This window comes from Nannospalax galili, unplaced genomic scaffold (assembly GCF_000622305.1).
Source record: "Nannospalax galili isolate Female #2095 unplaced genomic scaffold, S.galili_v1.0 scaffold611, whole genome shotgun sequence".
NCBI lineage: Eukaryota > Metazoa > Chordata > Mammalia > Rodentia > Spalacidae > Nannospalax > Nannospalax galili.
In genome coordinates, this window is record NW_008330486.1 from 1,971,944 (window position 1) to 1,996,561 (window position 24,618).

The 24,618-nt window shown below is 38.4% G+C and overlaps 1 protein-coding gene across 3 annotated transcripts in view; it reads left to right on the plus strand.

Annotated features, from left to right (window-relative positions):
• The first annotated feature begins 175 nt into the window (after positions 1 to 175).
• The window catches only part of Rfx7 (regulatory factor X7), a 129,592-nt gene continuing 105,149 nt past the window's right edge, over positions 176 to 24,618 (plus strand). Inside the window, exons 1-2 of one of the 3 annotated variants that reach the window (XM_008847617.3) lie at positions 176 to 316; positions 467 to 629. In XM_008847617.3, coding sequence (XP_008845839.1) covers positions 472 to 629 — 158 coding nt within the window. In that variant the 5' untranslated portion in view covers positions 176 to 316; positions 467 to 471. Of the gene's footprint in view, positions 317 to 466; positions 630 to 24,618 lie in introns of those variants that run through there. The other 2 variants (XM_008847609.3, XM_029570747.1) reach the window with 2 other exon arrangements.

The window sequence follows — 24,618 nt, forward strand, 5'->3', positions numbered from 1 at the left end:
GGAGGCGACAGGCCCCGGGGGAGGGCGGCCGGGAAGGCAGGCCGGGGCCGCCAATTCCCCGAGGGACCGTCTGGTCGGACTGGGGGGAGTCTGGCAGCGGACCGCGTTCGTCGGCCCCCCAGCCCCGGCCGCTGACGGGGGGCTGAGGGGCGCCGCCATGCCTCTGCCGCGGTGACGCGCGGGCGGTGAGGAGAACCGGGCGGAGGAACCGCGAGGACAGCCGCGAGGAAGCGAGAGGAGAGCCGGGAGGAGCCGCGCGGTCTCCCCGGGGATGTCCCTCAGGCGGGCGGCGAAAGCGACTCACTCGAGCCCTGGGGTATAGGCCTAGCTTCTCCAGCTTCCTTCCTCCTCCTCCTCCCTGCCCCTCCTCCTCCTCCTCTCCCTCCTCCCCTCGTCGTCCTCCCCTCCCCGGCTCTTCCCTCACCCTTCCCCGCGCCCCCATCTTCCCTCCCTCCCTCCCCTCCAGCAGCGATGGCAGAGGAACAACAGCCGCCAGCACCGCAGCCCGATGCCCATCTGCAGCTTCCCCTCGGTGCCCCCACCCCCGGGGTGGCTCTGCCAGCCCTCGTGCCCGGGCTGCCAGGGCCAGAGGCCAGCGCGCTGCAACACAAGATCAAGAACTCCATCTGGTAAGAGGATCCTCCATCGCAGGGGGCAGGAAGCCCAGGCACATCGCTGCGACGGGTGGGGGGCGGCGGAGGCCGATGCATTTATTGAAGGTGGCTTTCCAGGGTCGTGCATGACTGTGGAAGCCCTGGAGGGCTGGGGGGTTGCATCCTGGTCTACACACGCACGCGCGCGCGCGCACACACAGACACACATACACGCACACACACACGCACGCACGCACACACCATGCTGCCTTCCCCCTCCTCAATCGGGAGCAGATAAACAAGTTATTTGTGCGTTTTTCACTTAGCGTAGGAGAAATGTGGGTCAAGATAAAGTCATGGCATGGTCGTAGCATGGATTTGAAGCTGGACATGTGAAATGTGTTTACTCCTTTTGTAGTCATAGAGGGAGGAAGAAGTGGATTGTGAATTTTCACCGAACAAGACATTGTACGGAAGAGCATTAATATGCAGCACAAAACCGAATTGGTTCTTCCATTCAGTTGGGTTCGCGGCTGTTTCTGGATGCCTTTGCGTTCTTTATTTTCTCGCCGAATTCGTTTCTAGGGAATTTATTTTTTGTGTTGATTGTGAAGGAAGTGCTTATTTTCTATAAAGTGTTTTATTTTAACGTGGTAATTTGCACTGTAAAGTGATTTTTTTCTATGTAAAAGGTCGTGCTATTCTGTATAATTATTAAAAGAAACTATAGATACCTTTTACTAGTCCTATATTGTCTTGTATGACGATTTCTAATATTTCAGCATGAAGTTGAACTCTTAAAGACTCGTGGCAATACTCGTAAATACACCGAATTAAGTCCATCTGCTATTAGAACCATTGCAAATGTTCTTTGGATGTGAACTTGCATTGTTTTTGTGGGAGTTTTTTTAAATTAACTGACATTTTGTAAAAAGTGTAGCACTAATTTTAAAATGGAAAGCAGTATTGGAATTTGATCTAAGAGATTACTTTTAATAGAAGTTTAAAAATAGAATTAAGTATGATGTAAAAAAAAAAAAAACCCAGCCTTGATTTTGAGCATGAATCTGGCAGGTTCATCATTGACGCTTAACTACTAAAATGTCAAAAGTACTCTTTATGTTGCAATTTCAGCACAAGTGTATCATAAAGCAAATGGCATTGCATGTACAGTAGTCACACGTTTCAAGACAGTAACCAATTTTAAATACAAAAGTAAGAGTTGTTATATAGTAATTTTCATTATTTTCTTGGCATGCATCCATATCATGATGCTAATGTGAAGTAGGTAATGCAGCCTTTACTAGTTTCATACTATACAGTAGCTGACAGTTGAGTATCTTGCTTTCAGTTTTAACATGAAGCTTAAATATTTTAAAAGAGGAATATTTTTAGGCTTTGACAGTAGTTATGTGGCAACTTGAATAGGCCAGATGTGTGAGATTGCTATGTGTATTTGTGTGTGTGAAGTACAGGAGGGGGACCTGTGTTCTTCAGTGGATCCCCTCACCCCCTTTTAAAAGCCATAATTAAAGATATGAGTAATTTCCTGCTTACTGTGTAAGTTTCCACAAAACCAGGTGTTTTGTTTATCACTATGTAATGTAACTTAGGGTCCCTGAAATTATCATTGAATTGAATTGGTTTTTATATTGAGATGAGGACATTCCAGTTAGAGAACTAAAATCTTTTTAAGAAAGGCACATTTTAAAAGTGAATTGGTTAGAAGTATTTTATTATGAGACCAAGGGAGAAGACTCTTCACTTTATAATTTTAAAATAAGAGTGAGTTACATAGCCACTGTGAGAAGTGTCTGAATGATGATAGTGGAGTCCCCTTTCTTAGTAAATCATGTGATTTAATTATTCCATTATCAGTAATGATAGTTACATATCCAGTACAACTTAACTGTGCTGACTTTCACATAAGAAAACTTTTTAGATAGAGTACATTTCAATCTTTGGAACTTGCTCTGAAAAACGAATGAGCAAGCAGACACCTTAATATCACAATGTACCATTCTGTATCTTTATATTAAAATTGTAATGACATACTGGCATTTCATTTCCAACTTTAGTAAGTCCATTTGCAGGAATTATTCCTTATTCATTTATATTTAAAACTCCAGGACACACAATCATAGTGGATAATAAACATTAGTGGCTATATTTAATAAAGGCTAATAACCCCTTCTCTATAAGAATGGATTTATAGTATTCATCAAGTGACAGTATAAAACATAGATATAATAGTGATTGCTATTATCTTCTAAGAAATAGTATATATATATTTAATTAAAATTGATTTTAGTAGATGTAATTGCAGTTCTTTTGGTATGTCATTTCATATTTTTCAATGCACTAATATTTTTCCTCCATCTTAAAAACTCACTTGGTAATATGCTGAGATATCAGTTTTGTATTGTTTCTATGCCATCCTTTGGTATTATTATTATTAGCAATTAAAAATTGATTCAAGGGACTGAAGATATGGTTGAGCAGTTAAGAGCACTGGCTGCTCTTGCAGAGGACCTGGGTTTAGTTGCCAGCATCGACATGGCAGTTAACAACCTTCTGAAACTCCAGTCCAGGGGATCCAACGCCCTCTTCTGGCCTCTGAAGGCATTGCATGCATGTAGTGCACTTAAATAGATGCAGGCAAAGCACTCACACACAAAATAGAAATAATTTTTTTTTTTAAATTTGATTCCAAAGAAATGTGGCATTTAGAAATGATCAAATGGGCTTGGCATTTAGGTTGATCATAGTCTCTAAATTACTGGGCTTGCAGATCACAGACAAGTCTGTACTTGTCCTCCTACTCCACAAATATAAATAGAGTGTGTGATGTTGGCCTTTAGCTGGACAGTGAGTTATTTACCATCTCAGTTCATAATTAATTTATTCCATTTATTAAAATGCTATGTGATATTCCATTGTAATTTCAAGCATTAAATATGTCTTTGCAAAAAAGATTAAATGTAAGTATTCAAAGTTGAGGCCACAGTACTTAATGAGACTGGAAACTATTTCTTAGCAGTTGGAATTATTATGTAATTGTAAAGGAATTCTAGAAAATAAAGATTCTGCTAACTTGATACTGTTATGTTTGCATTAATGCTTATGAATATCTTCAAATTAAGCCTAGGGTTACAAGTCTGTCGTCCATTTCTTAACTTATTCCTTCCTATTCCATAGGTTCAAATCACTTACATGCTTCACTGGGAGGGAGATTTATAGAGATGTTTTGATACTCAACAGGCTATAAGAATGTTATTTAAATTTGGAAATAATATCATGTAAAATAATCTCTTTCTTAAAGGACAAAGGAAGAAAAGGAGGGAGAAAGGACATGGTAGATCCATGTAGTTTTCTTTTTGTTTTTTTTTTTTTAACAGGGTTTTGTTCTGTGGCCCTGGCTGACCTGGAATTCATGATCCTCCTGCCTCAGACTCTCAATTGCTAAAATTACAGGCCTGTGCCATCATGATACCTGGTTACTCCTATCTTTTTTTCTAAAGGAAGATTCATACTGGCAACCTGAAACGAGGCTCCAACCAACTTAACTATGAACTTCTTTAGTCGACATTGCTCCACCTCTCTGGTTACTTAGATTATTAAAGCATGTTTTCCCTTCTTATCTCTCAGTGTCTTCATGGTTGAAAAAATATGAAAATTTGTATTTAGTTTAAACAACAATAAAAAAGTTTTACTTTTTTCTTTTTAAAGATGTTTTACTTGAAACCATTATAGAATTGAAATTAAAAAATAGAATAGAAAACACTATATTTGAGATCTCTTCTATCTATTTAGTTACCTTTAAGAATAGATAATGTGCAGGGAATGTAGCTAGGGCAGAGCCTTTGCCTAGCATGTATAAGTCTCTAGGTTCAATCCCCAGATATTCAGCACCATATGAAAAGGAAAAAGGGGGGGAGGGAGGGAGGGAGGAAGGGTCATACCTACATGACTCATTTGCTATTATGCTGTAACCTATATAATAAACTTTTACCTCAAAAATCAAAAGAAGACCTGTTTTATTGTAGAAAGTAGAGATTCTTTAAAAACTTAGTCTTTGCCAAATGCTATTTTTATCTATGAAACTTTTTTTCAAGTAAAACCTTATAAATCTTTAAACAGTAAGATGTATCATTAGTCTGCCCATTTTATGTAAAGAAACTGAATGATGGAAGCTATGGATTTCTGGATTCATTAGCAGACCCTAGAAACAGTGCTGGAGGGTCAAGAGTTCCTAGTCTCTATTTTATTCTGATCTGGTCATTTTAGACTTAGAATTATAATCTAAGAATTGTTTTGGACATTTCTAAATTCTCATTTAAATCCCAATTAGTTTTGTTTTCTTATTAATGACACGACAATAAACATCTCAACATTAAATGATTAATCTTGTTTCCATCTCACTACAGTGAGAAAAGTATGGAGCTCTATAAGGTTTGCATAATAATACCGTATTAGTCCTGATTTCTGTCTTCTGCTAGAACTCAGTAGTTAGTTCAGTTTTGTTCTTGGGCCATGCAGTTTATTAGCTCTGAGAGAAATAATTGTTCATCCAACTGTAGTAGCAAACAGGTTCTGTAAAATAGCTCACATCTTTAGGAGTTCAAGTTTAGGCTCTTCATTTTGCCCTGTGTATATTTTAGTTTAGTTGGTTAACAATGCTATCTACCTTGAGTTTAGCCACTCTATAATACAAAGGACTTAATTTGCTTGCCTGTACTGAGGCCAGCTGCGGTGGTTGTGTCCCAGCACTAATGGCTCTGATTCCAGAAAAAAGGCAGTTCTTTGCTTTCCTATGATTTGAAACTAATCAAACTTGCCTGTTGACCAGAAAGGCAAGTTAAGCAATTTGAAGCCTGTCAGATTTCTGGTCCTGTTTAGCTTAAGTAATGATATATATGTGTTTAAATAATTGACCAGTTTGCTCTCCGCACTGGAAAGTATCTTGAATGATGGTATATGCAGAGCTAATTGGGCTTCTGTTTCATTACTGGTCTGGGGGATTTAGGGAGAAAATGAGCTTCACAGTGGTAGAAAGGACAGAAGTATTTATTGGTTATGAAAGATATGCTTTGAATAAAAATTACATCAAGTTGCTTTTAATTAGATTGGGCAGATAAATATTAAACATTGTCATTTGCTAAAATTTGAATACTTCAAGAAAGAACAATATGTAAGTCCTCAACTGAGTATCTGCTATATACAAAGCACTGTGCTAAAGACTGGCATTTAATGGATGCTCTTTTGCTTGTATTAATAATTGGGAAAAAATATGCAATAAAACTTCTCATATTTAGTTAGGGAACTGAAATGACATGTGTCAAAGTATGAATTCTGCAAGAACAACAAAAGAAATAAATAGACCTTTGTTTCTTCATTTATAAAATGAGAGGGTTATATTAATGACCTTGCAGATCCTTTCAGCTTTTCAGTTTTATGGCTGTTACTACATTAATATTGACAGCAATAATAAAACATACCCTAAGCACAGTGAAAGACTAATATAATTAACTTATCATAAGCAGTCAGCAGGACATTTTCAGTCCACAGGTTATTAGGATTTGTCTGTGTCTACTTGGGTGTTAGCCCATGAGTGCTATCTGAATGTATTTTCTTATTACCTTGTACAAGTGTTTTGTTACGAGATTAAGCCTGTAAATATTTGTTGAGCATGTATTACATTTAAAGTATTGTAAGATCTGGTTTATTATGCACAGATATGCTAGACTGTACAGTAATCCCAGTTGTCAGGGAGTCAATGAGCTGCTGGTTGGGCGACTCCAGTAAGGGGCTGTTTCTATGCCTTTTTTTGCTTGTTTTTACAGAGGTGATTAAACCTACAAGAACATAGATAGGAACCTCTTCCCTATAGTACTAATGAAGTATTTTAAGGCAGCAACGAATGCCATATTGTAAATTTGATGATGTAAAGAAGAAAGTGTAGTAAATAATTTAGTGTAGGATTGCGCGTCATACCTATTTTCATTTTTAGTAGACATTTTAATGAGTCATGTGTCTTTGTAAGCACAAAATAGTAAGATGGTTATTCTGTATCCCTAACAGAAGTATACACTCTTAGCCATTGCTTCTGTTTCTCCTGTTTTCTCTGTGTAGTCTTTAATTGCTTTCTCTTCTTCCTGGAGGATTTTAAGAGGTCAGGTTAAAGATGAGCAACATTGGCCAGTCAGGGAAGCTCCCTACTCTGTGCAGTGTAATGAAATAAAGGGCACTATACGCTAAAGCTTTAATGCTTTTGATTGCTGACTATAGGATTAAGATAATTAGCGCTGAACTTTAACCCACATAAATAAAAACCTTCAGACATGATTTAATAATCTTTTTGAGGCTACAGTCATTTCCTTTTTTTGTTTCATGAACTACATACGTCCTATTTGTAAGCAGAAATAGAAACATAATGAGGTTTGGTTAATTTTCATAGTATTTTTTTGTCAAGCATCTATTATGGTAGCTTCTGTGTATATTAAAAAAGATTGTATGGGAGGTGAGGTTTTATATTTCCTTATATCTGAGATTAAACTAAAAACATGTTGATATTCCTTGCAGTTTGAATCTCTATTTGGAGTACTGAGTTGAAAGGATATGAGGTCATAGAGTAAAAGATTCCAGTCTGTTATGCCATGAACTTTAGGAAGTTAAGTCAATGAGGTGTGATTTACCATCCTTTCCAAATAGCCTTATGTAGAAAGAATTTGTTTGAACCTATTTATTGTGTAAATCCGGATAGCAAGGAGCCAGATAACGTATAATACTTTGATACTTTGATTTGAACTTGCATCATAATCTGATTGTTCATTTATGCCTGCCAAAAACACGGATATAGGAAGTGATAGCATATATGTCTTATATTTGATTCTTTTTTCTTTCTGAAATCAGTTATTTTTGAGAATTTGAGCTCTGTTTTTGATAATGCATCATAATGATTAGTTTTCTTGGAGGGTGAATCATCACTAGAGCTGTTGTGTTATTTATAATGCCTGATATTAAGGTCTAAAACTGAGCATGGATGCTGAGGAGGTGGCTCAGTCAGTAAAGTGCCTGGTGTACAAGTATGAGGACCTGAATTCAGATCCCCAGCACTCATCTAAAACCCAGGTGCAGCTTCACACATCTGTAACCCCAGCTCTGGGGATGTTGAGGTAGTCTGAACCTTGGAGCTCATTGGCCGGCCAGCCTAGCTGAGTCAGCTCCAAGTCCAGTGACAGACCCTGTCTTAAAATATAAGGTGGTGAGCAATTGAGAAAAGTACCCAATGTCAGCCTTTAGCCACCACATTTACACATACACATGCACACACACCTGCCTACACACATGCACACATACAAGTATGTCCAAATACCACCCCCCAAATACACAACCTGAGCATAGTAGGAGAGCATTTGGGTTTTGTGTTTTCTTTGTTTTTCCATGTCCCCCCTATTTTTTTAAATATATATTTTTTTATTTTTTTAGAAGAAGCATTTCATTACAGCTTTAACATACTCAGCAACAGTTTCCAGAGCAAAGATACATCTCTTTCAAGAGTGGCTGTAAAATTTTTAGGTTCACTGTTGAATTAATACAGTTACACAATCATAAAAGACAAGAGTTCAGCCCCCCTATTTTGTACTGCCAATAGGTACAAGGTAAGAAAAGGGGTTACTGTATTAAGTGAGCACTTCAGTTTTCACTGTCTATCCCCTTTTTATTCAATTTTGTTATCTTGTTTCTCTGCTTATGCCTATGCTGATCCCTTTACCTGTTACTTAACCTTTCTCTTTTTCCTGCCTGTGTAAGCTACAACTCATGAACCACTGCCTAATGAACCTCTCTTCAACTCCCAAGAACAGTGATATGAGTTGTGTTATTTAATATTTCTTGATAATTTAGAGTGCCTTTACTATCTGAGAGAAGTCCATTTTAGTGATTTGAAAAAAAACAGATTAACTGAATGAAACACCCTCATTTTCATATATTAAGTTCACAGGAATTATTAAAATGAATATATGTGAAACAAAGCCATCGCTGCAAAAAATTAAGTAATTTACAGTATAAGTACATTATTTGTATACAGGGAGGCCAAGAACTTACATTTTTTGCAATATATATGAAATATAGGAATGTAATTGCATAAGACTTTACTGACATCCTACTTGGAGTAAAATTAATATTTCTGGGACCTAGAAAATGCATTTCAACAAAATGCTTCAGTTAATGCAAATGAATCACTTCCCTAAATTTGTCTGTGGCCGTTTGAGCTACCAAAGGCATATATATAGCTTTATTACCCTGGCAGTTTCCATCTCGCTGGCTGCCTGCTCTTCCCTTTGGGTGACTTTCAGTAGCGCAGCTGCTGACAGACATGGTGGTGCATTTTCCTCCTCTTCTTTGGCTTCAGGAGTATTTTTTCTCTCTCCCAAGAGAATAAATCTAAAAGTTTCCAGAAAAAAAAAAAAAACAACAAAAAAAACGCACCAAGATAGAACTCAAGATGTACCACTAAAAGATTATAAGTGCAAGATTAAAAAAAAAAAGTTTTCAGAAAGTAAAAAGTCAAAGATTAATCTAAATTCATGGAGGCAAGAAGTCAAAGAAAGATAAGTTCAATACATATTTATTTTAGTGCCTCCTACATGCAAAGCATAGGAAAATTAAGAATAGGACACTGTCCCAACCTTTAAAACGTTTTCCACTTGGATTTGTTACACTTATACCTAAAAGTAAGATTTTGTTTAATGCAGTAATTAGTGGTAGATGAGGGAGGAATTCAGAGGAAATAAATATTTTTAGTGACAAAACTCAGGGTTGTGATCTTTAGCCAAAAATTATAGGATAGGTTATAGATTCAAACATAGATGCTTACTAGGACTTCATTATTCTGTGTCAGGAATTAAATTTAGAACTCTTAATGACAGTGAACCTTGCCAGTCCTGTAAATAATTAGAGGAAAATAACTGAGAAAATTTATTTGGAAAACTTAGTAAGGAACATAGTTCTCACCAACCTGGGTTTTTTTTTTTTTTTTTTTTTTTTTTGTCTTTTTGAGACAGGTTCCCCCTGTAGCCCCAGCTGTCCTAGAACTAACTATGTAGACCAGGCTGGCCTCAAAGTCACAAAGATCCACCTACCTCTGCCTCCCAAGTGCAGGGCTTAAAGGCACCACGCCCGGCCTCACCAACCATTTATAACCATCTTATCAAAATTTTATTTTTTTAATGTGTGTTTTGTCTGCATGTATGTTAAGTGCACCGATGTGTGCAATGACCACAGAGGACAGAAGAGGCATCAGATCCCCCGGAACTGGAATTACAGTCGGTTGCAAACTGCCAGGTAGTACTGGAAACCAGACCCAGGTCCTCTGCAAGGGCAACCATTGCTTTTAATCACTGAGCCATCTCTCCAGCAAGAGTTGTTTTTTCTTACTAGTTTTCTATTTCCAGTGCCAAACCATTATTTCAGTGTTTAAATATCTTATGCCTGTTTTTTGTTGTTGTTGTTCTTGTTGTTGCTTTTTTAATTTTATTTTTATTTTTATTTTTATTTTTTTTGAGGTAAGCTCTCCCTGTAGCCCTAGCTGGCCTGGCCTGGAACTTGTTCTGTTGACCATCCCAGGCCAGCCTCAATCTCACAGTGATCTGCCTGCCTCTGCCTCTTAAGTGCTGGGATTATAGTGGCATGCACCACTATACCTGGCCCAAATATCCTATGCCTGTAATTATTAGGGCAGCAAAAGTTGCATTTTGTTATTATGAGTCTGAAATGTCTCTCATAGGCTCACATGTTTCAACACCAAGGCCTCAGCTGGTGGCCCTGTTTGGGGAAGTTGTGGAACCTTTAGGAAGTAGGACCTAGCTGAGTGAGGTGGATCACTGCAGGAGGCTCTTTGCAGGTTACAGGTCAGCCTTGCTTCTGGTTCTGTTCTCTGCTTCCTGTTCACTGCCAACGTATGAGAAACCCTAGCCAAACAGTCCTACTATCATCATTTCTGCCATGATGAGACTAAAACATCTGAGCCCTGAGGCAAAATAAACCTTTCCTTCCTACATTGATTTGTCAGGTATTTTGTCACAACCATGAAAGAAAGTAATACAGAAAATAGGTACCAGGAATGGGGCCATTGCTGTAGTGAACCTACCATGTAGTTTATAGGTCTTCAGAACTGGTTTGCAGGATAAATGTAGAAGAGTTGTGACCTAGAGAAGCTGTGAAGAACTATAAGCAAAGTTTAATGTGCCATTCTGTTGGGAGTTGGGAAGACCAGAACATCAGTCCAAAAGGAGACAGTAAAGATTGTGCACATGAAGCCTCAGAGGGGAACAAGGACACTTTCTGGGAATTGGGCTATAGGCCATTTGTGTGACATTTTGGCAAAGAATCTAGCTACATACAGTGCATGTCCTGAAGACTTAAATGAGACTGAATTTAAAAGTAATAGATGGGGCCTGGCGTAGTAGCACATGCCTTTAGTCCCAGCACTTGGGAGGCAGAGGCAGGTGGATCTCTGTGAGTTCAAGGCCAGCCTGGTCTACATGGTACATTCCAGGACAGCTGGGGCTACAGGGAAACCCTGTCTCAAAAAGACGCCCCCACCCCCGCAAAAAAAGTAATGGACTAATTTGTTTGGTGGAAGAAATTTCAAGATAGCATAATGTTAGGTTGTCACATGATTCTTGCTTACTGCGTTTACCCAGATTTACAGTGAAAGAGCAGAAAGTGGAGAAGGATGTGAAAATGTAGTTTTTCAAGGAATGGAGTATGATTCTATTTAGAGACAAGGCAGAATGATGTTAACTGTTAAAGAGATTAGCATCATTAAAGAGAAACTGAGTACTTTGCATTGGGTAAACAGGAAAGGTGCCTTTATGTTGATGGTGAGATCACATCCACCAAAGGCTCTGGTGTAAAACTGAAAACATATTTGAAAAACTTGGCTTTAAAAAGAGTACTGAAGGGGCTGGAGAGATGCTCAGTGGTTAGGAGCATGTAATGCTATTGTGAGGACCCACATTCATTTCCCAGCACCCGTGTCAGCTGGCTCCACAACTGCTTGTAACTCCAGCTCCAGGGGATCCAGTGCCCTTTGGACTCCTTGGACACTTGCCCTCATGTGCACATACCTACGTATATAAACATAGCTCAGACAAACAAACAAACAGTGTCTGAGAGGATAGAGATTTCAGGGTACCTTGTTGGAAAAAGGCAGCAGAGGGAAGTGTTTTCCCTGATACAGCCCCTCAGGCATCAGAGGCTGCAGATCTGTGGTAAAAAGGCTTGGCTACATCCCCCACTGGCAGCAGAACTGGTGTTGTCCATGTGGTGCTGTTTTGCAGGCATGTAAAATACAAGGGTTATGGAGTTAGAAGAGGTTGCACCAAGATTCCAGAGAAAATCCTGTGAGGCCCAGTATTGGTAGCTCCTTGCATGGAGCTCCACTGTGAGCTATGTGGGAAGCTGTAAAGGCAAAGGCTAATTTGAAGTGGAGATCAGAGGATGTTGTAGGTACCAGGAACATGAGACATCTGCTGAAGGAAGCTGCAGACAGTGAGTAGAGTCAGCCCGAGAGAGGCCACATGTACTACACATTGCAGGGCCATAGGAACAGCTCTCCCCAACCTGGTTAGATGTGCCCCTGATGTCAGACATTTAGCTGTAGGGTTTAATGTTTGCCCTGTTGGGTTTTGGTGTTGCTTTGGTTCAGTCTTTCTTTGTTATGCTTAGTGGAATGTTTATTCTGTGGCATTGTGTCTTGGAAGTATATAAGTTGTGTTTTGATTTTGCAGAGGCTCATAGCTAAGTAATTGCCTTGTTGCAGAAGAGGGTATGGGCTTTTAAAATTTTACTTTATGTGTATGTATGTGTATGTATGTAAGTGTATATATAATGCCTGTGGAGGCCAGAAGGAGGCTCTCCTGGAGCTGGAATTATGGACAGTTGTTAGCTGTTATGTGGGTGCTGGGAACCAAACCCGAGTCCTCTAGAAGAACAACAAATGCTCTGAACAGCTGAGCCATCCCTCCAGCCCAGAGGCTATGGACTTTTGAACTGTGGGTTATAAGACCATAGGAATTTTAAAGTTAGAATACATATTTTTCATTATAAGATAGCTGTGACCCTTCCTCTGGCAGAGGAAACAGAGGTAGAATTTTGTGATTTGTGAAATTTCCCTCATAGGTTTACTTGTTTAAGTACTAGGTCCCCAACTGGTGGCACTTGAATGTTGTGGGAACTTTGGTGGGCCTTGAGTACATTCTGGCTTTACTTCTTTGCTGCAGCCTTATGTTTCTGCCTCTGTTAATCCCCCCATCTCTTCCTCACTATGATGGACTAAAACTTCTGAAACCATAAGCTGAAATAAACTTTTTGTCACTTAAGTTGTTCCTAGAAAAGTGATAGCATTGTCCTTGATGGTTGTCCTTCACTGAACTACACTGTGTATTGCTATCAAAATAAGGCTTTCAAAATGTTAGCTTTCATGTGATTCCTTTCTAAAAATCTGAAGCAATTTCTTCGTGCTTTCCATATCACGTGTAAAGATTTCCATCTGGTTTCAAAGATGTTAAAACAATGTAGCCCCGTAGAGTTGGTTCAACCCTATTCCTTGATGGTCACCAGCATTCAGCACCTACTTCAATCTAGCAAGTCCCTTACTGTCTTATATTTTGTGGTCCTGCTTCTGTCCCTGTTTTTTCATGATTTATGTCTTCCCTAGAATCTCTGCTTCCATCTCCAAATCCTACTTAAGCATCTTACCTCTTTTCAAAGTAGCAGCCCAAATTATTTATACTATGAAATGGTTTTTAGCTCCTCTAGTTCATACTAGTCTTTTCTTGACCTCATATTGTGCAGTGAGTTCTGTATGACTAAAGTACTTCGTTACTCTTAATGTTTTTCCTGTGCTGTTGTAATAAACAAATTATTGTAATCTAGGGACAGCATCTTTTGTATCTTATTTTTCATTTAGTGGTAAGTACTAGTGACTATCTTCTGTTTACTGCATTCTTAGAGGTGCTTAATTTTTCCATATATTAATGTTTGTGTATTTGATGTATATAATGTGATAATTTCTTACCCCCCAAATAAATTATTAAACCAATGAAGCATTTTACAGTGTGAACGATTTAGAGTAACCGCTTCTTTTAAATTGCATTAGTGAAACTGAAGTAATTGTTTATTAGGAGTTTTAGTTCTATAGTACCATTTATTTCACTGTGTAGATTATAAATAATGTTTGTCTAAGTGAGAGCAGTTAAACTATCTTAAAACTAGTAAACAAATGGAACTGGAGAGATTAAGACCATTTGTTCTTTCTAGAGGACCTGAGTTCAGTCCTTTCACCTACAACAGGGGTGACTCATAACTGCCTAGAACTCCAGGGGATCCAACACCCTCTTCTGGCTTTGACAGGCACCCACATACACATTACATGTACCTACATACACATTACACACACACACACACACACACACACACACACACACAGGTTTTTGAGCAAATGACTGAATCAACTGTCATTAACCTTTTATGACTGAGTGTACAAGGGAATGTAGTTAGATTTTTATGGGCTGATTTTTCTGTATCCCTGCCTGTTTCCCAAAAGATAAACTTGGAATTTTGAAGTTAAATTAACACTGAGGAAGATTTGGTCCTGGTATAGGGTTTGAACTGAAGGTTTAAGATGACAAGACCGACAGCTAAGGTCACTTGTTCAGTTGTGCTGTATTATTTACTTTTCTCATCACTGTGACAGAATACCTGACAGAACAACTTAAGAGAGGAATGATTATTTTGATTCCTGGTTTAGAAGGATGCAGTCTGTCATGGAGACTGAAGCAGCTGGGTCCTAGTGGCAGGCGCTTGCAGCAGCTGCTTGTTTATGACACCAGCCAGGAAGAAGAGAGGTAGTTAAAGGTTGAACCAGAATATGATCTTCACTTGCCTCCCCCCACTTCCCAGCAGCCCTTTTCCTCTAGCTAGGCTTTACCACTCCCTCAACAGCACCACCAGCAGGAGACCAAATGAGCAAACACAAGAGCCCATGGGGGACATTTCATACTGGCTGAAGTCTGAAGATGGTATAGGGAGTCTATGAATGAGGGTAGATGATGGAAGAGGTAGATTTATCTGGAAAGTGAGGTAAATGGCTAAAATAGGAAAATAGCCGAGGGCCTAAAATCTTTAATTCAGGAAACTGGTCACCTATGAGGCCAAACCTTATTTGCCTGACATAGACCACTTTTTTTTTCTTTTGTATGATATTCTTTTATAGACATTACAGCTGTAATTTATTTTATTCTGCTTGATTTGTTAGAGCAGTATTTCTCAAATTATGTGTTGTATGTATCAAATAAAATTTTTGTCATAAATTTTGTATGACTCAAATATAATGTTTTGTATGTCTCAAATTATGTTTCTCAAAAAAGACCAACAGTGCATGGGAACTTAACAAATTTTAAGAACCCATCCTAGGTTTACTCTTAATGTAAACCTAACAGGATGAGTAGACAGCTTTGTTTTTAATTAGTCCTCAAGGTGATTCAGCATCTTAAACTCAAGAGTGAGAATTATTGGATTAATAGAACTAAAAAATATTAAGCCAAAGTATGACAAAAATGTATTCTCAGTCATTCCTGGATGCCCCAAGTGGAGTTAGTAGTTCCTTTATTTTAATTTTCATGGGATTTAAATATCATTTTGCTTTATCATCATTTGCACTATGTACATTCGGGTATAACTGACAACTGAATGACAAATACTCAGTATCAATGATCTATGTAATGAGAGCGTATGATGTGTCTAAACTGAGGACCAGCAAGTATTTTATCCAAAAGGCAGACAGTAAATACTTTTTGGTCCTGCAGGGCATAGGGTCTCTGTTGCAGCCACTTTGCTTTTCCATTGTATCATGAAAGTAGCTATAGACAATACATAAATGAATGTGTTAGGCTGGATATGGTTCATTTGGATCCCTGTAGACTATTAACATGCTGGGAAAAGAAAGAATGCATAGAATTGTTTCCAGTCTTTCTTCCCTGGATTAGTTAGCCTTGTTTTACTACAAGAACCCAAGGCAACAGGTTATAAAGAGAAAAGATTTATTTCCATTCAGTTTTGGAAGATCAAAGTCCAAGGTGGAGGTAAGGGTAGGTTTCACTCCTGGTAATGTGGGTGGTGGAACATAGCAGGTACACATGGAGTGAGAGCATCCTGGCAGGCACAGAGAAGAGGAGGATAGTTGAGGCCAGGCTTGTTCCTTTCAAAATAATTCACTGATGAAAGTTCAAGAAGTCACTTAAGAAGAGCACCTCACCTGCAGTGGCCTAAGGACCTAATTAGGTAGCCCCTCATCTTGGCAGTACCACCTTGGGGACTAAGCCTTTAATCACAAGGAGGGCAGGGGTACTTTAAACTGTTGTTGCTGCTAAACTGCTGGAGGCACACTGCGGACTAATTTTTGAGTTAAAAACTCCAAAAGGTGCCTAGTTTGGGAGACTGGGAACTACATTTTCCTTAGTTGTATTTCAGGAACTGTAGCTGGTTCTAACTGTGAAGATCAGAGAAAATTTCCCTTGTGCTTTCTGTACAGGGAAGAGAAAAGAACCCGTTCTGAAATATGTTCACAGCTGTCTGTTCTCTTTAACAAGGCCTGCCCTCAAAGGAAACTGTTTTACCACAGCCTAATCAACTGGGGTTTTATCACAGCCCAATTGACCCAGAGGAAAGAAAATACCCAACTTCAGCCCTGTCTAGCATTTTATACAAGAGAAGAGACATAATCAGCTCGAGCTCTATAAAAGACTACTGTCTTACCATAGGACTATAGAATGCTTCCCTCCCTTTACACTCTACCACCCTGTCTGTCAGTGGGGCTCTTGTATAATCACATAGGATTGTGTCTGAAAGAATCATCAGCCTCATTCCCTATTTAAGGAGTCTAAGGGAAACCCTTAGGCACTAAAAAGAGAGAGAGAGAGAGAGAGAGAGAGAGAGAGAGAGAGAGAGAGAAAGATCTTAGCCTATCATACCATGAAGTAACAAATAGTAAACACAGTCTAATTCCTAGCCAGTTAACACAAAAACCTCACAGAAACACCTGCCTCTGTTTCATGTCATGGCTGGCCTTCAACAGAAGGATACAAGACATGCTAAAAGGCAAAAACTAAACTAAAACAAAGAAACTCTTAAGAGTTAAACCAAGGGGCTGGAGAGATGGCTCAGCAGTTAAGAACCCTGGCTGTTCTTGCAAAAGACCTGGGTTCGAATACCAGCACCCACATGGCAGCTAACAACTGTCCATAACTCCAGTTCCAGGGGATCGGATGACCTCTTCTGTCTTCCACAGGTGCACTTACCTACATGTAGGCAATACACACATACACATAAAATTTTTTTTTAAAAAGCGGTAAAACCAAGCTTTTTTTTTTTTTTTTTTTTTTTTCAAAAATGAAGGAGAGGGTTGTCAAGGTGGCTCAGAGGGTAAAGGCACTTGCCACCAAGTCTGATGACCTGAGTTAGCTCCCTGGAACCCATAGGATAGAACTGGCTCCCACAAGTTGTTCTCTGACCTTCTCCCATGAGTCATGGCATGTGTGCCCCCCATAAAATAAATAAATAAACAAACAAACAAACAAATAAACAAACAAATAAGTAAGATAAATAAATGTTATAAAAATGAAGAAATAAACATTGAGGGAATTTGTCACTGGTATACTTGCTGTGCAAGAAATGTGAACAAGTTCTGCGAAAGGAATAATGTACAGGTTGGAAGCTCAAATCAGCAAAAAAAAAAAAAAAAAAGAACGGGAAGAAATACAGGAAGGTACCAAAAGCTTTTATTGATCTTTAGTTGCTTTAGTTTGTCTAAAATAACGCAGCAGTATATTTATGGATAGTTCATGGGTAGGTCCATATGTAGCTCATGATGTACATGGCAGCGGTGCTGCAGTAGAGGACTAAAGGAGTTGGAGAAATCATATATGGTATTTGCACTACGGGGAAGTAGAGTGTTACAGAAACTGGGCATGGATCAATTGGAATTATCTATTGCAAACTGTAGGGCTACTAAAAGAATAAAAAGAAATATAGTTGATATGTGCTACAATTTGATCAGAAATGTCGACCAAAAGGCTCATGTGTTAAAAGGATTGGTCCACAGTCAATGGTACTCTCGAGAGGTAATGGAATATTTAAGAGATAGGGCCAACTTGGAAGATAGTAGGTCATTGGGGACATAACCCTTGAAGCAGATATTGGAACCCCAGTATAGTCTTGGTTTCTCTCTTAGAAAAAACAAAACAACAAAAACTTCTTTTATTAAGTTAATTATTTCAGGTATTTTGCTAATGGGGATGGAAAAACTAATAAAGTATGCTCGAGTATAGAAAATAAAGTCTTGGACTGAGGCGATAGCTCTGTTGGTAAAATGCTTACCTTGCAAGCATGAAGAATGAATTTGATCCCCACAATCCACATAAAAAAGCCAGATGATGTGATACACACATGTAATCCCAGCACTGTGGAGGCTGAGACATGCAGATTCCTGGTCTTGCTGGTCTTGCTGGCCACCTAGCCTAGCTTCCTTTGCAGGTGCCTGGCCAGTGAGAGACCCTGTCTCAAAAAACAAGGTGAAGGGCATGGTAGTGCATCCCTTTAATCCCAGCACTTGGGAGGACCATAGTAAGACCCTGTCTCAAACAACAACAACAACAACAACAACAAAACTAACAAACAAAAACCAATGTGGCTAGCTCCTGAAGAGCTGTCCTGAGACTGGCCTCTGAACTCTCTATGCTCTCAGTGCACAGACTCTAACAAAAGAAAATGGAGCCTCATAAAATATGCACATAAAATGAGAAAAGAGTGCTGGGCATGCAGCTTAGTGTTGAGCAGTTCCTGGAGCCCTGATTTCCTTCCCCAACACCACAAAAACAGACAGGACAGAAATAGACTGAAAGACAAAAAGTAGAAACCAAAGGCAACAGAGTAAACAATTATAACTGTGGCACATACTAATCCAACTTTACCAGTATTTTAAACACAGCAATTAAAATGTTGTTACAGTAGTTTAAAAAAATAATAATAATGGGGGCTGGAGGGATGGCTCAGCGGTTAAGAGCTCTGACTGCTCTTGCAGAAGACCCGGCTTCCATTCCCAGCACCCACATGGCACCTAACCATCCATAACTCCAGTTCCAGAGGATCCAACACCCTTTTTTGGCCTCAGTGGGCTTTGTGCAACACGGATTCACTTACATACATGCAGGCAATACACTCATGCACATAAAATAAAAATAAAAAGTAACAAAAAATAAGACTCCACCATATGCTTTTCACAAGAATATCACTGGCAGGCCTTGGTATTTATTAATGACCAGCTTCTTGTAGCATGCTTCATGTCTGTGTTGTAAACCCTTTGTTGTAAAAGCTCCTAGCAAATGTTAAGGTGATAAAATTATAAAAGAGAGTTAAAGGAAAGATGACTATATTTTTGTGCCTAATTTTATGTATAAACCACTTAATTTTCTCTTTTAGAATTTTTCATGTAATTATTGAGCACTTACGTGACTTCTGATTTTTTTATGCAATAGCTGTATTGAGATAACTTACAGTACATATCATTAAATTTACCTCTTTTTAAAAATATTTTTTATTATTTATGAATGTTATGCGTGCATGTAAGTAAATGCACCCGTGTCGTGCAATGCCCACCAAGGACAGAAGGTGCTGTCAGATCCCCTGGAACTGGAGTTACGGACCGTTGTTAGTTACCGTGTGGGTGCTGGGATTCGAACCTGGATCTTCTGCAAGAACAATCAGTATTCTTAACTGCTGAGCCATCTCTCCAGCCCCTCAATTTTACCTCATAAGCATACAGTTAAATGATTTTTATTGTAGTTACAAAGTGTGGAGTCATTATTCTCATCTGTAGAAAACTTTGATGTTCATAATTTTTTACTACATGCATTTATTTTAGTGTATGCTTGTGTATGTATGTGTGTATGCACACATATGGAGGCCAGAGGACAAATCACAGAAGTTGATTCTCTCCTTCCATCCTGGTGGGTTATAGGGACAGGACTCAGCTTAGCAGCAAGTGCCCTTACCTGCTGAGCCATCTCACCTGCCCACACTCTGAATTTTTTAAGCAGTTGAAAACTGTATTATGTAGCCTGAATTACATAACAACTAAGAGCTACAAGGTTGTTTATCTAATTATAATTCCAGAGTATCAAAGACAATATAAGCATATGAGGTAACATGTTGATATGGCTTATAAATTTCTAGATCAAGATGAAGTTCACTTGGGTCTGTTCCCTTTTATGCAGTCCTTCCTTGTCTTTATCCTCATGAATCAGCCCTCTGGTACTTTAGATAGGCTACAAAGCTTTTGATGCGTACTGAAAAAATTAAGGAAGAAAAAGAAATGTGTTATAAATATATTATCTTGTGTTTCATCCCCTCTTACACACACTTGTGTGGTTCTTCCTATGGGGCACATCATGTCTAGACACTTGATGTTACATTCTTGTTCATGGAATACTGTATGTCAGCTGTCAGGTCCCCTCCCCACTCCCCACAATATGTTTTGAACCAGTTAATAATTGTATTGCCCTAAGTTGATTTTTTCATTGAGATGGGCAGAAATTTTCTGCTAAGCATAAAAACTTACAAAGTAGACTAACATTTTATTTTTAAATTTTTGAGTATTTAACTCAGAAATTTATTTTAAAATTATTTTGTTTATTTAGAGACAGGGTCTCCCTGTAGTGCTAGCTAGCCTGAAACTTGCTATATAAACCATGTTGGTCTCTATTTCACAGAGCTCCACCTGTCTACCTCCCCAGTGCTTGGGACTAAAGGCATGGGCCACCACGCCCAGCTATTTAACAGTTTTAAAGTGAAAAATTGTCAGAATTACAAAGAGGCCACAAGCCTTGTAACATAGTCTAGAATTAATTGTTTGTATTTTTTTTAACCCAAAATAACCTAATCTTTTGAAGCTGTTTTCTTTTTCAGTAAGATTTGAGTAGTAGTTGTAAGGTTATAGTAAAAGTTAAATGAGATATTTCATATAAAACACTATAGCATCTGACATATGGTAAATGCTTGGCAAATGTCATTTTTTTTAAACCCCAGTAAAATCAAAGAACCTACTGTTATCACACCATCTGTATATAAGACGTGATCTTTTTCTCATTCTTACTGCTGTATTAAGTATCTGGTGGTGAGAGAAACCATGATGGTACCTGAAGGAGGTGTTCCTGGAATGCAAACTGGTGTTGTTCCTTGGTATCTGTGGGAGAGTGATTCCAAGATCCTGGCAGATGCTCAAGTCTCTTACATAACGTGGCATAGTATTTGCATATATCCTACACATGTCATCCCATATGCTTAAAATCATATTTACATTATTTCTAATACCTAATACAATGTGAGTGCTATATAAACAGTTGTTAAGCTATATTGTTAGGAAATAATGACAAGAAAAAAGCCAATATGTTCATTATAGACATTTTATTTTTAATATTTGCGATTTGTGATTGGTTGGATGCATCCATGTGTATTGTGCCTGTGGAACACAGCAGTTTGAAGGGCCCACTTAGATGCAGGGGCCACACGCAAGAAGGCCAGGTGGCAGTGCTGTGAGGTCAGTGGGCAAAGCAGGTGAACTCCAGACTTCATGTCTGCTTTTCTTATGTTTAGACTCTGAGGAGTAGTTAGCTACATTTTAAAAATCAGGTTGTTTTAGAAAGGTGTGGTGAGACTTTGATATAGAAAATGCTGTGAAGTCACTGAGCAGTGTACCTGGAGTAAAGGTGTAAGTCAGCAGGCATGTGCCCAGGAGGAAGGGGCTGTGCTGCACAGATTGCTTGCTTATCATAGTCCTCAGATACAAGGCTTCCAAATCCTCAACTGTTAAGCGCACCTGGGGAAGACTCAGAGAGGCTAAGCTGGGAGACTGTGGGATTCTTGACTCCTGTTGTGAGATGTGAAGTGTGAATTCTGTATATTTCCCACCTATTTGGATGTAAATATGACTTAAATCTTGTTCTCTCTCTCTCTCTCTCCCTCTCTCTCTCTCTGTGTGTATATATGTGTGTATATGTGTGTATAATATTTGTATTCTAAATTCTAGTACATTCTCAATAGAGGTCATTTTGCTAGTAAGTTAGACTGTGTTGCAGCTTGATATGAACAGTGTAGAAGCTGTTCAAACAGTGTTCTGGAGAAGATAAGGATCTGTGCGGGACATTACCTGAAACAAAAATCTGGGGACAAAAATCTGGTTTTATAGGAGATTGTCTTGGCATGTCAATGGTGCTGTGTGTGTTTATTTCTTGAGTCCAGAGCTGAGGTTGCATGTGTTTAATCTCTGCAGTTAAACAACTTTAAAAGATGAATAGACTGTACAGCGATGATGGCAGATTAAAGAACAAACATATTTTGGACCTGTCTACTGGGCTATTTTAAACTGTAGTTATTTATCATTGAGCTCCAAAACCTGTTACATTCAAGAACATTTAATGATTTTCCCCCTACGGGCATTCACATTCCTTAGAATCAAAATGAAGTTGTATTCATGATGTAAAACAAACAGATATTAAACTAGGCATCATGAATCAGCAGGAGGATGATTTAAAATCGGTGCAATTGTTTGATAGTGTGCAGGAGGAAGGGAATAAATTCAGAGCCTCAACTCAGCAACAGTTGTCAACAGAATTCCAGATGTATAGATAATTTAATGAAAACAGAAGTAGTAGATTAACAAAGTAGAATAAAATAGAAATGAATGAATGGAATGAAAGATTTTTTTTCTCCATTAAAAGTAGAGGATAGCTCAAACAAAACCTAGATTTTACTACCTAAAATGAAAAATGGACCAAAAAACTTAGTTTTTTTTTCACTTATACCTAACTCTAGCTAAAAGAGAGGATAGAATAAAATATGGTTATACATTCATGAAATGTTTATATATGCCATTTTACAAATTTCTTTTGATTCGATAGTAATGGGGTAAAAATGCAATATAGTTATGCAGTTTCACATAAAACTAAACACACATGCATGGTATAGGCAAAAATCCTTCCGTAAGGAAAAAAGAATGGAAGAAAAACGTAACAAAATTTTGCTTTCCAGTAACTTCTGGAGAGTTGATGTTGGTGATTTTTAAAATAGTTATTTTTTTTATGTATTTTAAATTTTTATGTGTATGAGTGTTTTGTCTGCATTTAAGTGCACCCGTGTTGTGTACATTGTCCACAGAGACCAGAAGAGGGCATCGGATCCCCTGGATCTGGACTTAGGGGTAGTTGTTAGTCACCATGGGGGTGCTAGGAACTGAACCTAAGTTCTTTGCAGGAACAGTCAGTGCTCTTAACCACTGAGCCATCTCTCTAGTCCCTTTTTATGTATTTGTGACTTTCTGAAATTAGTGTTTTACTTTTAAAATGTTTAACATTGCTTTCAGAATGAAGTCCAAATACTTAGAAATTTCTTCCAATCTTGACCGTCTAGCTTCCCTTTTCTATCTTCCTTTCTCTTACAGTTTTTCTACCAGGGGTAGTATAATTCATTTTACAAAAGAGTTTGGACATGAAGACCTTCATCTTCTTCCATTTTACCACATTCCCTGTGGTGTGTTAGCGGCATTAGAGCCAGCTGCTTCACACTGATGTTACTTTCTCCTGAAGGATATCCTCCCCTTAGAACCTTGCCTGATGGCATTGAGTAAGTTGGAGCACCTGTTCACATAAACCTCTGTCCTCTAGTCTTCTGTTTGTTTTCCTTGGTCTGAGCCGAATATTTCAGCAGTAGTGCTTCCCTTTTCCTCTCTCTATTAGAAGACAGCTTGCAAGACAGTGATCAAGGTGCACCCAGTTTAACTACATGCTTCCCACTGTTCTTTACCCTGTATTCACAGTATAGTGTTTGTTACAGTTCTCTCGTGCTGTTTTTAAACATTGTGTGTCTTCCCCAGGAGATGTTGAGCCCCCCGTGGGCAGCAACTCTGTTATTTATCTATATGTTCATACTGCGTTAGCAAACATTTATGACTAGAAAAGGATTTCTTACCATTTAAGTCATGAGTCAGAAGGATAATTTTACTTGTCCACATTTCTTGTTCACTAATCTTAATGCATCAACTTTTTTGTAGACGAAATTAATTTTTCCCACACCAAAAAACGTATTAATTAAAAATTAGACACCAAAGAATTATTTTCACCATAACATTTTTTGTTTATTCAACTTGTATACACTTTTGTTCACTTGTTTTACTCTAGTTTAAAACATGTTCTATAATGTGTCTTTTTTTAATATTCTTATAATCATTCAAAAAAGTACTGAGGGGCACTGGAGAGATTGCTCAGTTGTTAGGAACACTGGCTGTTCTTGCAGAAGACTTGGCTTCAAATCCAGCACCCACTATGGCAGCTAACAGCTGTCCATAACTCCAGGTCCAGGGGATCCTACACCTGTCCTCTGTGGGCACTGCACCACATGGTGCATTTATATGCATGAAGACATAACACTCATACACGTAAATTAAAAAAAAAAACTGAGTATCTGCTGTTAGAAGGTGCTCTTTTAGAACACTGACACTAAAGCAGTAAACAAAATTGTCAAAAATATCTGCTTTTATAAACCTTATTTTTGGTGGAAGAAGACACAATACACAAAAGCAAAAGTATGGTGCTAAAGCAGGAAAATAGGAATTACGTGTATCAGGAGTAGGAGTACAACTTTAAACAGATTGCTTGGTCGGGGAATATTTATATTACTTCATCAAAGTTGTAGTTGAATAAAGACATAAATTATGGAGTTAGCCACATGGTTTTGGGGAACAAAGCATTAATTTATAGTGTTAGAATCTCAGTTTCTAACAAAGAAAAAAATGATTATTTTAAAATTGCTATCAGGATTTTATTATATAGTAATATAAAGATCTTATTGTTAGCTATGTTTAATGACTTGGGAGAATATTTACATTCAATGTTAAATAGGAAAAGAAAAA